Raw genomic sequence first — 15,223 nt, forward strand, 5'->3', positions numbered from 1 at the left:
ATGAAATCACAACACAGTTCTATCAACTTTATCTACTCAAATGTTCTTAAAGCATTACAAAAAATAAAACCTGATAGGTGATTTTCATCTAATAGAGTCATTTATGGTTCACAAGAACTTAATAAAACTACAGCCTGTCTACACTACAAAATGGTCTTAATCAATTGTTCGATCTCCTGTATCCCCCTAGGTTCTTTGAAACCAAAATAAAATAGCTCCCTCAACTTTAGTTTGTCTTTTACCATTAAAGCATTATTATAAATTTTATTTCAAACAAGCATCAAGGAAATACTATACATTAAAACAGCTATCGTACCCTTTAGCCACTTTTTATATGTTGACTGATATTTTTATTTTGTAGATTCTCTAAAGCTCTAGTCATTGTGCTGGTGCCTATTAAACTTTTTCAAACTGATTGCCCTAATCCCAAACATAGGTTAGGATCAAAAAGCTGCGCACGGAGCTCTATGCATGCTTCAAGGACCTCCTTTCCCTCTGCAGCCCAGCAAAAAGACATCTAAGGGCTGCTACAGAAAGCTGTAAAGTAGCTATTGCTCAGTATTCTGCACCAGACTGAGTCCCTTTGGTATGCCACCATTTGCTCTGTGTGGATATTTAAAAAAACCAACAACAACCACGGCTTCTGACTGGCAAGAGCACCCCCCCCCCCCCAGCCTGTTGCTGCTCCGTTAGAGAGCCTGGTATACTCCCTGTTAAGATGTCTGGCAAAGGAAAACTGTGCTTCAGCCATTGAAAACCATTTCGACGCATACTGAGGGTCACAAGAGGCTCTAAAACGGAGGAAACACTGCATTATGTAATAAACAAGGTTTTAAAGCACATCTGTTCTCAGAAGTGATAATTTTTCAACAGTTAGGTGGCAAATGTTACCTCAAAGGCTGAACTAACCTTAGGCCAAAAAGAGAAGGCAAATGTTCTTTCCTGAAGCAGCTGAGCTACTGATGGATCCCCGTCTTCCATATAAAATCCATCACGCGTTTCATCCCTTGCGGTGCTCAGGGATGCATTGCTTTCTTCATCAAAATTCTTACCCTGAGAAATTGTTCCTGCTGAGAAATATTAATCATCAGGAATTAGCTACAAATGCAGATCTCTCATGATAGGGAAATGGAATTATATAAAATAATAAAAAAGAATGATTAGGATTCTTTATAATATTATTGTAGTTTTGATTTACAGAATATAAAGCCTTTTATGGAACGCTTTCTGTATCTCATAAATGATGACTACTGTGAATGCTATGCTCCTTTTCAATCCAGAACGGCAGAGACAAAAAGCAGTGATTGAATTGCAGGTATATTTCCCAAATAATATAATGCAATCAACTACACAATGCTGTTTTGTTATACACATTTCAGAAATATGGTTAAAATTTAAGAGAATAGCACAGTAACTTACTAGACACTTTATGACTAGGCCTGGGCATGATCTGGAAAAATCCAGTTTGGTTTGGTGTGTTCCTGAACCAAACCCACCTGAACCAATTGACTTGAAATGAACTGGATCTTTCCAGCCAGTCCATTTCACTTCCCTCCCTTCCAAGGTGCCCACTCCACTGTATGGCTGAGATGGTTGGAAGCCATTTAAGCCCTCCATTATGCTTGCCCCCCTTCCAAACAGAGAGAAGTGAAACAGACCACTTAAATGGCTGGCAGCTCCCTCCCATGCCCATCCACTTTAAGGCTAAAATCGCCTGCAGCTTTTTCAGTGGTCCATGTAGACATGGAAGTGGAAGGGAGTGAAATCGATCACTTAAATGGCTTGCCTGTTCACCAGCCATTTCAGCTGTTTGTTTTGTTTCTCTCTGTTTGGAATGGGGGGGGGGGATTAAACAGCAGCATATAAACCCAACAGCTGATAGGCAGATCACTCTGCTCGGCTGTTAGATTTAAAAGGCCCTAACTCCAAGCTCATCCAAACAACAGGTCTTGGAAATATTGGGAGAGGAAAGAAGGAACCAGCTAAATTTGTGAGGAATTTAAGGTTGTGAATCAGTTAATGCCCATCCATATTTTTGACTATAGAAGTATCTCCTAAGGCAGCGGTTCTCAACCCAGGGGCCATGACCCCCCTGGGGGGGTTGTTTGGGTACTGGCCAGCACCATGCTGCTGATGCCACTCTTGCCGCTGCCTCTCCTGTGATGCTGGCCTCCTCAGTGCCACCTTGGTAAGCTACAAGGCAGTACAGGGGAGGCCAGTGCCATATCGCTGCCACTCCGCGACCCCTACAGCAAGAGCAATGGCGTCCTGTGCACATGCACGCTGGCACATGAGTGTGCATGCTGCCGCTGCCGCCCCTGCTGTAGGGGTTGCAGGGTGGCGGTTGAGAACCACTGTTCTAAGATTTTGTGTTCCATTTTTATCACCATGTTAATTGAGCACAAGAGTTTTGTCAGTTGCTTCTGAGATTCTTTATAATTAACCTTAAGGGCAACTGGAAATTCCCAACCTGACAAAATATCTCTGTTATCCCATCAGAAATATCCAATACCATGAAAGGTACTCTGGTATTTCCTGATTATGATATTTCCTATATTTATTGAGAGTGAATGTAGAATTACATTGGGAATTATGTAGAATTACAGAACTGCTGTTCTGCAAGCAGTGCATCAACCATTTAAACTTTAAAGGACCATTTGCACCTACTGAAAACTGTGGCCCTTTAATCTTTAAAGATCATTTAAATGGACTAATGAGGCAGGGATCACTCCCCCACCCAACATAGCAGGAGCACCCAGGGAGGAGTGAGCATGCCTTCCTTCAAACTTTAAAATTCACTGCAGAAGGCCACTCTTTGGAGGCTAGGTCTACCACCTATTGAAATCAATACATAGTAGACCTGATGTCCAGACTCAAAGCTCAGGTTTATCAGAATGGATTTTAAGGTTCTGAAGGACACTTAAAGGATTCTGGCCCAGCTAGGGAGTGCTGTTTCTCCCTCCTCCCTCAACATTGCTGGGGGGGGGGCAGCTGGTACATGTGCATTGGAACTTTAAATTATTGCCTTCAAACACTAGGTCTACTGCCCACTGAAATAGTTGCCCTTTAAATAGCCAATGCACTACCAAACATATTGGAGCTCTCCCAGTTTTTCCCCACCTATGATGCCTGCAAGTACAACAAAAGTTATGTTTTTTTTTCATTTAACACAGACTTAAAAGACCAATACCTAAGTTCTTCATATGGTAGAAACAAGCAGAGCTATGGTTTTCAAACTACTTTAGGGGAATTCTTGGCCACTATTACTGGTTTTCTCTTGTACTGTGCAGCCACAAGATTCACACTTTTGATTTACACTGTTTTCATAGAACAATTATAAGGCCAAACAGGCCTTGCCAGTTCTATCTAGAGAACGTATTACAGAATATGCTAAAATGTATACAATTTTCTGAGCAAATCAGTATAGAAAAGACTCTATAGGGAAAAAAGTCTGATAATCACTGAACTAAAATTCCACAATCCATATCTCTGACAAAGATTTGAAAAAGACAAACCTCAAATTTGAGCTCATTCAGACCCTTGAGAATTTCCTGAACATGGCTGGCCAAGCAAAACTAGTATTACTATTTATCAATTTATATTTCCTTCACAATTACCTTCAGGTTGGGATGACTCTTCTGATTTATCATCATCGTCAAGTTTTTCCTCTTCATCATCTTCTGAACCTTTCTCAGAAATAGACTTGGGATCTACTTCTGTACTCAATTCTATATCCTTAATTTCACATTTAACAGGACCAGGCTCAGCCTCAGCATCACAGTCTTCCTTGTCATTCTTCACTGTAACATCTGGTGCTTCCTCTTCTTTACCATCAGACTTCTCTTTGGCTGCTGTTTTTTCAGGTCCTTCCAGTTTAACATCAGCTTGTTCCACAGACTTTTCATCTTGTGCTGTTGTTGATGGAACAATGGTGGACACCTGACTACAGCAAACGCTCAGTGGATTTAACAAGGACACAGTATTCAGACTACCTCCACCCCTGCTTTGAGCAAAGTTTTTGTGAGAATCAAGAAAGGAGAGTTCAGGGTCATTCAAGATGTGATAATCGGTCCTGCTGACTCCATGCTTAGCAGCACCAATCAATAAATCTTTGTCATGTTTGCCACATTCCCACCATTCTGGCAGATCCAAGCTTGGCTGGCACAGTTTTAGCCTTTCTGTCAATTGTGGGTGATGAAGAACCTGCTCTCGGACTTTCCGCAGGAGCTCTATGCGATACAAAGTTCGAGAAGCACGCTCTTCAGTGATTGGCTCAATCACAGTTGAAAGATCAGGGGGTTCTGAAAGAAAAGAGATGGATTTCAGTATTATAAAACATTTAAAAATACTACACTTAAGTCAAAGTCACCTTTGTACAACTTTCCAAAGATGTCTACTATAGTTACAGAAAGATCTTTAAAGAACCGAACATAGATTTGCAGACAAAATGTAATTTTGCCAATTTAAGGACTAAGATTAGTGTCATCTGAGCTTGTGGTAGGAAGAGAGGCAGAGAATGGAATGGCTGGCTTTATCACACTACTGATTTATTGTATTTGTGAATGGGGTGACCCATCAAAGTTTGAGTCCAGTGGCACCTTTAAGACCAAAAGCTTATATCTTGAATAAATTTTTGCTGGTTTTAAAGGACTCAAACTTTGTCCTGCTGCTTCAGATCAATATGGCTATACACCGGAATCCATCTCTCCTGGGTTTCTTGCAAAACGGGAAACAGCCACTTGCCCAGCTCCAAGCATTTCAACTATCAAGCCTTATCTCATCAGATCTCAGAAGTTAAGCAGGGCTGATCCTAGCTAGTATTTGGGTGGGAGACTACATGTGTGCACAAAAAAAGGTACCTTTTTCAATTTGGCTCAAAATAATTTGGGTTGAATCTGAATCACACAAATACTCCTTCACGTTTTTGGATTCAGCCAAATTAATTTGAAAAGTATCAGGGTTCTCTGTCTGAAAAGGGGTGGGTGGGAAGAGAGTGCATGCTAAACTGATAATGGGTAGCATGCTTGTCATTAGCAGCTGTTTGGTGTGCTGCTGTCTCCTGCCTCCCATCCCCGAGAAAGTGGGGAGGGATGCATTTAAATCGGCCAAATTATGGCTGATCCAGACTGTCTAACTGCAGGGGATGGGTGGTTTGTCTCAGATCATAGAATCATAGAGTTGGAAGGGGCCATACAGGCCATCTAGTCCAACCCCTTGCTCAACACAGGATCAGCCCTAAGCATCCTAAAGCATCCAAGAAAAGTGTGTATCCAACCTTTGCTTGAAGACTGCCAGTGATTGGTCAAAAAGTACCCAAACCAGTATTTTTACCTTATCTGAAACGAATTGCCCATGCCTATGGGAGACGAATTGCCCATCCCTATGGGAGATCTGGGTGGTAAGTTACTCCAAGGAATACTAGGGTCAGGACACTGAGCCAGAAAATAGCAAACCACCTCCAAACATCCCTTGCCTGGCTGCCAGACAATCCTCAGATATCCCAGCTACACTGCACAGACCATGCAATAGATAGATGATAGCTGGATGTTCCTTGTCAGTCATCTCATATGACGGAAGTGGCAACAACAAAAAAGCATGACACCTCTTTATTTTCTCAGATCGCCCACTCTTAGAAGCCCTGCTGCATGTAGTTCCAGGTTGCTCAATGGTCAGAGGATGTCAAGGTGGCGTGGAAAACCTCCCCAGAATGCTGCCATGGCACATGGCATAAATGATGCCATGGCAGCATTCCAGGCATCGGGGCAAGAGAGAATGAAAAGGACTGGCATGAGTGGTATGCATTACATATGCATAATGTGAAGGAAAATGTGTGAAATAGAGAAGCAGAAATGGAAATGGGAAAAGGTTATCATGACACACACGTCTGCTTGTATCTCTCAGGTGTTAATGTCTTTAGCTAGAATTATGGCTGTGAGAGAACCTACCTTCATCCGGCTTGGCGGGCATTCGGCACACTCTCCTGCACATAGCAACAAAACAGCTGAAGTACTTTTCTAAACTTTCATCAGACTTCTTATCAAGCCTGGCAAAAGCTCTAAACTGGTTCCAATCAAATTGCTGCTTTAAAGGATCAAAAATAACCCCAAAAGTAGAAACAACACGATAAAAATCTGCTTCTTCTCGTCTTGTCCATCTGGAAACGGGAAAAATTAAGAACAAGTTTAGGAGTTTACAGAAACAATGCAGAAGGAAGCATTCATACAAATGAAGATGCTCACTTTTGACGTTTTTCTGTTATTATAGCTTCTCTTTCAGCTTCTAATGCTCTCACTTCTTCACGAGGTCGCCGCCGACGCCGGTCAGTCTTCATCAGTGCCTCTTGCCTCATTTGTTGCCTTTTGTAGCTACGCTGATAGGCAGTAATGAGGCGGCGCAAGCGGGTAGTCAAGGTTGAAGTGTTAGGCCAGTACAGTTGGCCAAAATCAGCGTTGCTTTCACTGTGCTTGCCTACAGATTAACAAAGTGGAGATTAGTTGTTCTAGACTAAAGACAAAATGCTAATTTTGGTCATTTATGAAAGAACACTGACTCAGAACCTCACTATCTCCCAGCATCATTCAGAACAGAATCTCCTCAAAGTTATATACAGATTGAGAACTTGCCAGGACCAATATTCTCAGTGAAATTCTAATAACAGCACTGAGTTATATTGGAAACCTAGACAAAATGGTCATCCCAAATCTATGGACTGGTATTGAGTGATACACTGTACAATCCTAAACAGAGTTTAGGATTGAGTGGTATTGAGTGGTATTGACTGGTATTGAGTGATACACTGTACAATCCTAAACAGAGTTACACTCTATCTAAGGTTTGCCCTGATAAGGTAATAATTTTTTATAAGCAAAAGAGTTGCTCTCTAGAAAGCCAGGCCCTTCTATCAGTGTCAGACAATGCAAACAGAAGACCCATAAGGATTTTTGGGCAGCATCCCATTTTTCTCTCCCCACTATTTCCTCTTTCCCTTCTATGAAAGACCCCACAGCCTTGCCCCTTTTCCTGCTTCCTTCTCTCCTTTCCACCCAGCAGCTCAACTACCTTTATCTGCCTTCTTGTTTTCAGCTTTCCCTCTCTTAGCAGCTGACTTTGGCTGACTTGAGCAATCAAAGCTGCCAGGTCTTGTGTAGTGGAAAACCACTTCCCCGTGTCCTCCGCCCCACGCTACTGCCTCTTTTCCCTCTTCTGGAAGCCTCCATATCCCCTCTCCTGACCTGCTTTATTCTCCCCTTCCCACCCACAAAACAACTACCATTAATCTGACCCCCCCACATTCAGGTATATTTATTTATATACCAACTTCCTCCATAAGGAGGACCCAGTGTAGTTAACACCACTATCATCTTCTCCATTTGATCTTCACAACTACTGTGTGAGGTAAATTAGTTTGAATGTGCATGACTAGAAAACTTCCACAGCAGAGTAGGAATTTGGACAAGATCCAAATCTGAAATTCTAACCACTACACTAAGCTACCTTTCATGAGGTGACTGAAGTTGGACAGGAGCAAGCAGTTGGGTTTGGATGGGTCCTGCAAGTCACATAGTAACAAGTCCCCAGAGGCTGCTGCCATGCCTGGCCCTGATGAGTCGTCTTCCCTTGAATGCCCAAATAGCTAAGGAAGTGGCCCTATCCCCAACCTTTTACTGACAAAAAAAACAAAGCCTGAATCCTGGCAATAGTGTTGTGGTTGCCTATCTATGGATATTCAAACAATTGTTGCTTAAAGACTTTATTATAGGCTCATTATGCACGGAGTGGAAGGTCCACATTCGGGGTGGAATGGCGGCGGCTAAAATCACCAATTATGCATGCTGCAGGCGGCAACCGGACGCAGAGTCAACGTATGCCACCGAAAAAGCCAAGTTAGCGAGATGCGGAAGAAAGTGGAGCTTCCCAGAACCATGGGGCAACCAGAAGCGGCTCCAGAGTAGCCTCATGCATAATTGGATACTCTGGGTTTTGCCGCCTTTGCGTTCCATTCTGTGAATAAGCAGTTTGCTTCGCTTCTTCCTCCTCCGCTTTCTCGATGCCGCCGTTTCAGCGGCCGTGCATAATAGGCCATATTAGGGAGGGTTAACATCTCTGCAGTGTCAGGGCTTATTTCAGGTTTGTAGAAGCATCTGTCTGGTCTGTTCATCGCACCAATATTTAGATTTGAGTATTTACATCACTTATACCAGTGGTCCCCAACTTTTTTATCACCGGGGACCGGTCAATGCTTGACAATTTTACTGAGGTGGGGGGGGGGGTAGTCTTTTGCCGAGGGACGTCGCCACCACCAGCTAAGCACCTGCTCCACTTGCTTTCCTGCCGGTGCCCCTGACTTCCCGCCGCCCACTGGGGGGCGCTGCCAGCAGCAGCTGCGCAGTGCCACACCAAGGGGGAGCCCCAGCCATGGCGGCTGCTGGAAAGCACCAAAGGTGAATTGATGGCAGAGTGGCAGGGCAGCCCCTGAGGCAGCAGCCAGGGAGGAGCATGTGAAGGAGCTGCTGCCCGGTACTGACTGATCTATGGACTGGGACCGGTCCCCGGACCGGGGGTTGGAGACCACTGACTTATACCATGCTTTCCTTCCTAATGGGGACCCAAAGTAGCTTACATCATTCTCATCTTTTCCTTTTTATCCCCACAACAACCCTGTGAAGTAGGTTAGGCTAAAAGAGTATGACTGGCCCAAGGTAACTCAGTGAACTTCTGTGACAATTCTGGGTCTAGTCTGACACTCTTATTAACCACTACATCACAATGGTTCTCAAGTAGCAACTAATGCAGGTAGGCTGAGAACTAAATACATTGATACACATTACTTAAAACTCTCATTGCCTTCTAACGATTCACAAGCTTTCACAAAATCTTACTTGTGTGGAGCTCTATGGATTCTTCTTTGTCAGAAGGTGAGTTTGCAAATTCCTTTGGAAAAAAGATAATTATTTAGTATTTGCATTTTCAACAATTTCTTTTTAAGAGAACTTGGGAAGTGAACCTTTAAAAGTCCAACAGCATTAATTTGTCACAAAATACACTTCCGTATTTCTAGTAATTATATTATTAGGTATGATAATATGCAATATAAAAGTTATCAAAATATTTAAGAAAATTATATTACTAAAATAACATGTTGAGATTCTTACATCAATTTCATCCTTGAATGGAGTCCTTGTTGGTTTATATTCTGGATCCTCATCCTCTCTATCAAAATCGCCTCTACATAAAATTAAAAGCATAAGATCAATGATAAGAATTAAAGCACACGTCCTGCCTGCTTCTTATTCTTAGTCTCATGCAAGGAAATGCTAAATGATAAAATTGATACAAAGGACATAAATCAACAATTACTAATTACTTACCCATATAAATGCTTTCCAAAACTTTTTAAATTAATTACTTTTAACATTATTACAGGAATTAGTGATTACCATTTAGAATTCTCAATATCATACAATAGGTGAAGCAATGCTAGTATTTATGACAACATTGTAAAGTTTATTAATTTTTATAATGTCCTTCTTACCCATCACCACCATCTGTTAACATATCTGTCCCTCTCTGTTCAGCAGCTATGGCCTTGGCATCAGGCATACCAACACGTTCCAGAAAGCACAGGGTAGAGTCTGCTCTCATAGAATTGTACTTCTCATAGCCTGCACCCAGACAGAAAAATACTAAGCACTCACAGATGTAACTAAAATGATTCTGTTACAAAAGATACTTTTAAACTAGAATATAAATTGAATTATAAATAAATAACAATATGTATAAATATTTTTCTAGAAACAGGGTTCTTTCCAGTAATTTTAGTAACTTAGAAGAATATGCCATTCATATGTGACAAATTAAATTTACTGAAGTCTTCCAGGATGTGGGTAGATCGTAAGGTACGAGTATTTTTAGTGTGAGAAGGGGAGTTTCCTTCTGACCTGTGATAGTGCCACCTCTCTCATTTATTTCAAGACCCTCTTTAAGCCGTATGTTTTCTGAGAACCCTTTAGTGCAAACCCATCCCTACTTAAATTGAGCCTTTTCTGCTGAAACGAAACATAAATGGAATAAACAGGTATTCCCCTGATGATACTTGCTTTACCCTTCATCCCTTCCCTTTGTTTGCCTCCCTTAGGTCAAACTGTAGGCTTCTTGGGCCATGGATGTCTTCTTGGGCTCTGTAATGCTCCAAGCATACTGAGGATAAATTCTCCTGTCCCACCGTCTTTGAAGGAGCACAGGTCCTAACTGAAAGCTGAACTTTGAGTTTTGAGATGTGTATGAGGCCAAAATACCTAAGGGTAGCAAACCTGTCTCATTTGGTTTAGGATGATGCCCGTCAGTAAGATGACACTGTTCCCTCCACAGTTTTCAAGCTGCTTTTTGCTTTCTCTTACTGTCCAAGCTGACTAGATGGGAAATGGCAGATCCCAACAGTGCACGGCGGGAAAATGATTTTTAGACTAGACTTGCCTCAGCTGAGCCCACAAAAGAGAACTGCTGTACATAAGCAGAACAGCACAATTCAATTAGGATTTGTACTACAACACACTGTCCTTAACTGCTGTAGAGCCTCAAGCCAAACTGTAATCATGAAAGGTTTTATAAGCCATCATTCTCTCCTTTAGTCAGGCTGGGCTGCTGAGAATACCTCTGCAACCTCCAGAGAATTGGGATTATAATCAGGAATTGCTCACTGTATATATCATGCCAGCTCTGCATCCCCAGCCTTTCAAAGTTAACAAGGCTGCATCCCACTCAAGGGAGCCGGGAGTTCTCAGCACTGACATTTGTGAAATATTGCTTGGAACAAAGCCCAGGAGGCACTTGTACAGATTAATAGCAGAGGTTAAGCCCACCGTCCACTTTGACACTGGCTGGCAGAGTTAGCAAGTGAAACAGTGCTGGAAGCAGAGTTTATGGAGATCTATAATACTACTTGGCTATTACTTAAACAAATATGGTTTTGTGTTGTTTACAGCCAAGAAAGTAATGTTTTCTTCTGAAATGTTCTGCAAACATTTAAAAACAGCATCTGATATTTACCACTCAAATTAGTTTTTTTTTAAAATCAGAAAGCAAAAAGGAGACAGAAGCCAACAGCTCTTTGGAACTATTCTTGCTAATATTGTGACTGAATATACACAGAAAGCTTTACTAAGAAGTTCCCTTGAAAGTGTGACAGCACTTACCATGTTTGAACACGCCAATTAAAAGGGATTTATCTGCTTCTTTATCCCACCAGTCTGTAGGAACTTCAGCATGAAATGGTTCAGGAATCCAGATATCCACGTCACTATTAAAAAGGATTACGTATTTGGAAAATCTTTTGAAGGTTTAGATACAGTTAAATATGTTAATGATAAAAGATACAAGGACAACTTTGTCTAAACTGATGCTTTTAATACTTATATCAAATATTATACTTTTATCTACTCTGGGAAAACAGAAAGTACAGATCCTTTTCACCACCTGATGAAAAATCCATTGCCCGCTTTTATTTGCCTGCCCTCCACAGATACTCACAGCAGGCAGTGATTATTAAAGTGGCTTGAACCCAGATAGGCAACGGCTGAATTTTTTAATATCTCTGATAAAGATAGTCAAAGATTACAACTGAGCACAAATCAACGAATAAGCTAACATTTGCACTAACCTTGAATCAGCACCCTCTAAGATCTTGTCAGCTTGGTCCCCTATAACTTCTTGCTTCAGATAGTACAGCATGCGGACACGCAGCAGGACCCTGGAGAGGAAGGCAGAGAGGGGAAAAAGTTCTTAACTTCAGGACTGTTTGCCAACAGTGGCTTTTGGCAGCTGCTGCTGTTCATCCATCATCCTGCCAAGGCTGATTAGCCATGCTGTATGGTAGGCTTGAAGCGTGACAGATGGTGGCACATAATCACCTCTGTGTGGTGCTTTCTGCTGGCTTCCAACAGGCCTGCCTGGCAACCGCTTAGACTGCACAGAGAGGGATCGAGCTCAGCCCAACCCAGGCGCATTTCATTTAGTTCTACCTAGTGCAGCTTGTGAAGTTTAGACACGTACTCTACCACTGCCTCTGAAGTATTGAAGCAAGTTTGTAAACAACTGAGCAGATGGCTTTCAGTAACTGTTCTGCTTCATTATCTCATAAAATTTCCTCAGCTGCTGCCTTAATACCATTTTTGGAAGCACATCAGAAGTTGTAGGAATAAACGAGATATAAAATCTGGTTTTACTACCTTACAATAAACCCCCAATATGGAATGTCAGCCTTGTTAGATTATACAAATTTTTGCTTCTGAGAATGGAGAAAAGTCAGTGTTTTTTGAAGGCAGAATAAAAAAACAAAACAAAACAAACCCTAAATCCAAAAAAACTTTAGCCAAATTTACCGTTTCACTTTTCTATAGATCTAACAATAGAAAATAATCTTAATTGGGAATGTTTCTTGGAATCATAAATTCCCAAGTCAAAGGCCAAGATGATGTGACTAAATGCATTCATTTTCATTCTCAATACTAGAGAACCATTAATCGGAACATATGCATTCAAGAAAACTCTGTATTTGAAATACTCATTACTGTCTCATGCAATGAAGGCCAAATGGCAGCCAATGGGGTGTTATTGTTTTCTGTAGGCCACACTTCATTCAAGGGGGTGGCAGCCAACTGGGAGGGAGGCCCAACATTGCTACTGCTGCTTCTTCTTTTTGGTCACTGATGCTCCCTGCTATGCCATAACATCCTGAGGCATCCCCCATAGGCCAGCCTTCCTGCAGTACAGTAACAAAATGCCCTAAGACTCTGTGAAGTTAAAAAAAAAAGTCTCTAAAGTACCTGCAGATTTAGCACAGGACACACAGGAATGAGGCACTAGTTCTGATCCTTGCAAAAAATATAGTATTCTGTCATTCAGAACCAATACCTTCACAGAGCCCAACAGTATTATTATTATTTTGATTTTTATACCACCGCTCCCATAACTGGCTCACAGCGGTTAATAAAAGGTCTACAAGGTGTTGCTTCTTACCCTCTAGCTGTCCTTTAGAACAGTGGTCCCCAACCTTTTTATCACCGGGGACCAATCAACGCTTGACAATTTTACTGAGGCCTGGGGGGGGGGGGGTAGTCTTTTGCCGAGGGACATGGCTGCCGCTGCCTGAGCCCCTACTCTGCTTGCTTTCCCGCCGGTGCCCCTGACTTCCCGCCACCCATTGGGGGGCGCTGCCAGCAGCAGCTGCACAGTGCCATGCTGAGGGGGAGCCCCAGCTATGGCGGTTGCCGGAGAACAGTAAACGTGAGTTGGCAGCAGAGTGCCAGGGCAGCCCCCGAGGTAGCAGCCAGGGAAGAGGGTCTACGGACCGGTACCAGTCCCTGTACCCGGGGTTGGGGACAGCTGCTTTAGAAAATGAGATGACACTGAAGTGCTGCACTGAGATGCACTGTCAATGTTTTGGAGAACTGGTAGTAGGGACTGATGGGGCTTAAGTAATACACAGCATTTCTTTCAAGATCTGGTTATTACCCCTGTCAGTGCTAGACCAGAGGGGGGGGTCTTAATGTATTTATGCATGCTATACCTCCAACTACTGCTTCAGAAGTCCCCCCCCATTATATATATAGAAATAAACCAGTACTTACTGTTCAAAGTACCACAGGCTGTAATATTTTGTACATACAGTGCCTTAACAATCTGTACAGCATTGAGCACTTATTATTTGGCACTTATATAGATTCTGGCTATGGCTGTTAGCCATCAAATGGCTGCAGTGTTTTTTTTTTCTGTCTAGTTGCTGTTGACTTACTGCAACCCCCTAGGGTTTTCAAGGCAAGAGATGTGTGATGCCTCTCCTCTTGTTCCTCATCTTCTCCCCCCTTGGTCCTGGCCACTGTCTGTCTTCCCTATCATCCCCTGCTTGGCTTCTTCCACCTCCCCTTCCAGGGGGTGACTTATGTGGGGGCAGGCTCTTCCCTCCCTGGCTCTCACTGGCCACACCCTGTTTGGCATCTCTGTAGCCATCTCCCAGCTTGTCCTTAGCTGGAGCCAAGGCCCAGGGCCACCACAGAGCTCTGTGTTCAGGAAAGCTCCACTGCAGGGATGGAGGAGAGGTAGCGTCCAGGATGGGACCGGCACTGCTTTGCTGCACTGTCTTTGTCTTCTGCCCTCAGCTATGGTCTCCCCAAGTCTGCTGGGGCACCTGGGTCGGGACTGAGAGAGGCAAGGGTCTCCTGGGAGCCAGGCGGGAGTCCAAGATGGCCCCTGGGGTGGCCGTGGCTGGACAAGATGTTCAGAGGTGGTTTGCCATTGGCTGCCTCTGCTTAGCAACCCTGGTATTCTTTGTTAGTCTCTAATCCAAATACTGATCTGGGTCAACCCTGTTTAACTTCTGAAATCAGGGTAATCTGGACTATCCAGGACCAGACATTATATAACTTAATATTATGGAAAGTCAGCAAAAAAAAAGCAGCATTTTCCCTTCAAATTTAGAAGACCTTTTATAGGTAGCTAGTTAAAGAAAGTTCTATAAAAGACTAGTTTAAGCAACTGCAGAAAAATGGTGACTATCTTCCTTCCTGTTTGCCAGTATTGTATTTGCTCAGTGTGGCATTCAGTTTTCAGAGGCAAGATATAAATTTGGTTGGAAAATAAAAGCAGAAAAACCAGACTACCCTGATAATTTTAGGCAAATCTGACTTTCATCCAAAGACTATCATCATCATCTTATTTATATCCTGCCTCCCCCCGGAGGCTCGAGGTGGGTTACATAAAAAAGACTAGACCTCTATATAGATATGACTTCATAGGAGTCAGGTATATGAGTAGATACTGAACGCTATGATGAGCATTGCAGAAAATGTGCCATGTAGTTCTGTTTTGGTCATTTTGTATACATGGCTAATTATCAGTAGGTTGTCGAGTTAATATTTTCTTTACTCAAAATAAAAATTCTCAACAAGCTTTCAAGCAGGATTTTAACCATTTTTACCTTTCAAGATACCCTAATCTCATCAGATCTTGAAAGGTAAGCAGGGTCGGCCCTGGTCGGTTTTTGAAAGGGACTCCTCCAAGGAATACCAGGGTTGTGACATGGAGACGGGCAATGGCAACCCACCCCCTGCCCCATGAATATCTCTTGTCTTGAAAACCCGATGGGTTTGCCATAAGTCATCTGTGACTTAACGGCAAAAGAAGAAAAAAGAAACCCTTTAGACCAGTGGTCCCCAACCTTTTTATCACC

General features: G+C 42.6%; 1 protein-coding gene across 10 annotated transcripts in view; it reads right to left on the bottom strand.

Moving 5' to 3' along the window:
• The window catches only part of CHD7 (chromodomain helicase DNA binding protein 7), a 178,538-nt gene that overhangs the window by 10,795 nt on the left and 152,520 nt on the right, over positions 1-15,223 (bottom strand). For 9 of the 10 annotated variants that reach the window (XM_077352324.1, XM_077352326.1, XM_077352319.1 and 6 more), the window contains 9 exons: positions 11,657-11,746; positions 11,193-11,296; positions 9,533-9,662; positions 9,153-9,225; positions 8,880-8,931; positions 6,240-6,468; positions 5,946-6,154; positions 3,618-4,301; positions 910-1,070 (listed from right to left, as the gene is read on the bottom strand). In XM_077352324.1, coding sequence (XP_077208439.1) covers positions 910-1,070; positions 3,618-4,301; positions 5,946-6,154; positions 6,240-6,468; positions 8,880-8,931; positions 9,153-9,225; positions 9,533-9,662; positions 11,193-11,296; positions 11,657-11,746 — 1,732 coding nt within the window. The remainder of the gene's footprint in view (positions 1-909; positions 1,071-3,617; positions 4,302-5,945; positions 6,155-6,239; positions 6,469-8,879; positions 8,932-9,152; positions 9,226-9,532; positions 9,663-11,192; positions 11,297-11,656; positions 11,747-15,223) is intronic. The other variant, XM_077352327.1, reaches the window with a different exon arrangement.

The sequence above is a fragment of the Paroedura picta genome, chromosome 9, assembly GCF_049243985.1.
Source record: "Paroedura picta isolate Pp20150507F chromosome 9, Ppicta_v3.0, whole genome shotgun sequence".
Classification (NCBI taxonomy): domain Eukaryota; kingdom Metazoa; phylum Chordata; class Lepidosauria; order Squamata; family Gekkonidae; genus Paroedura; species Paroedura picta.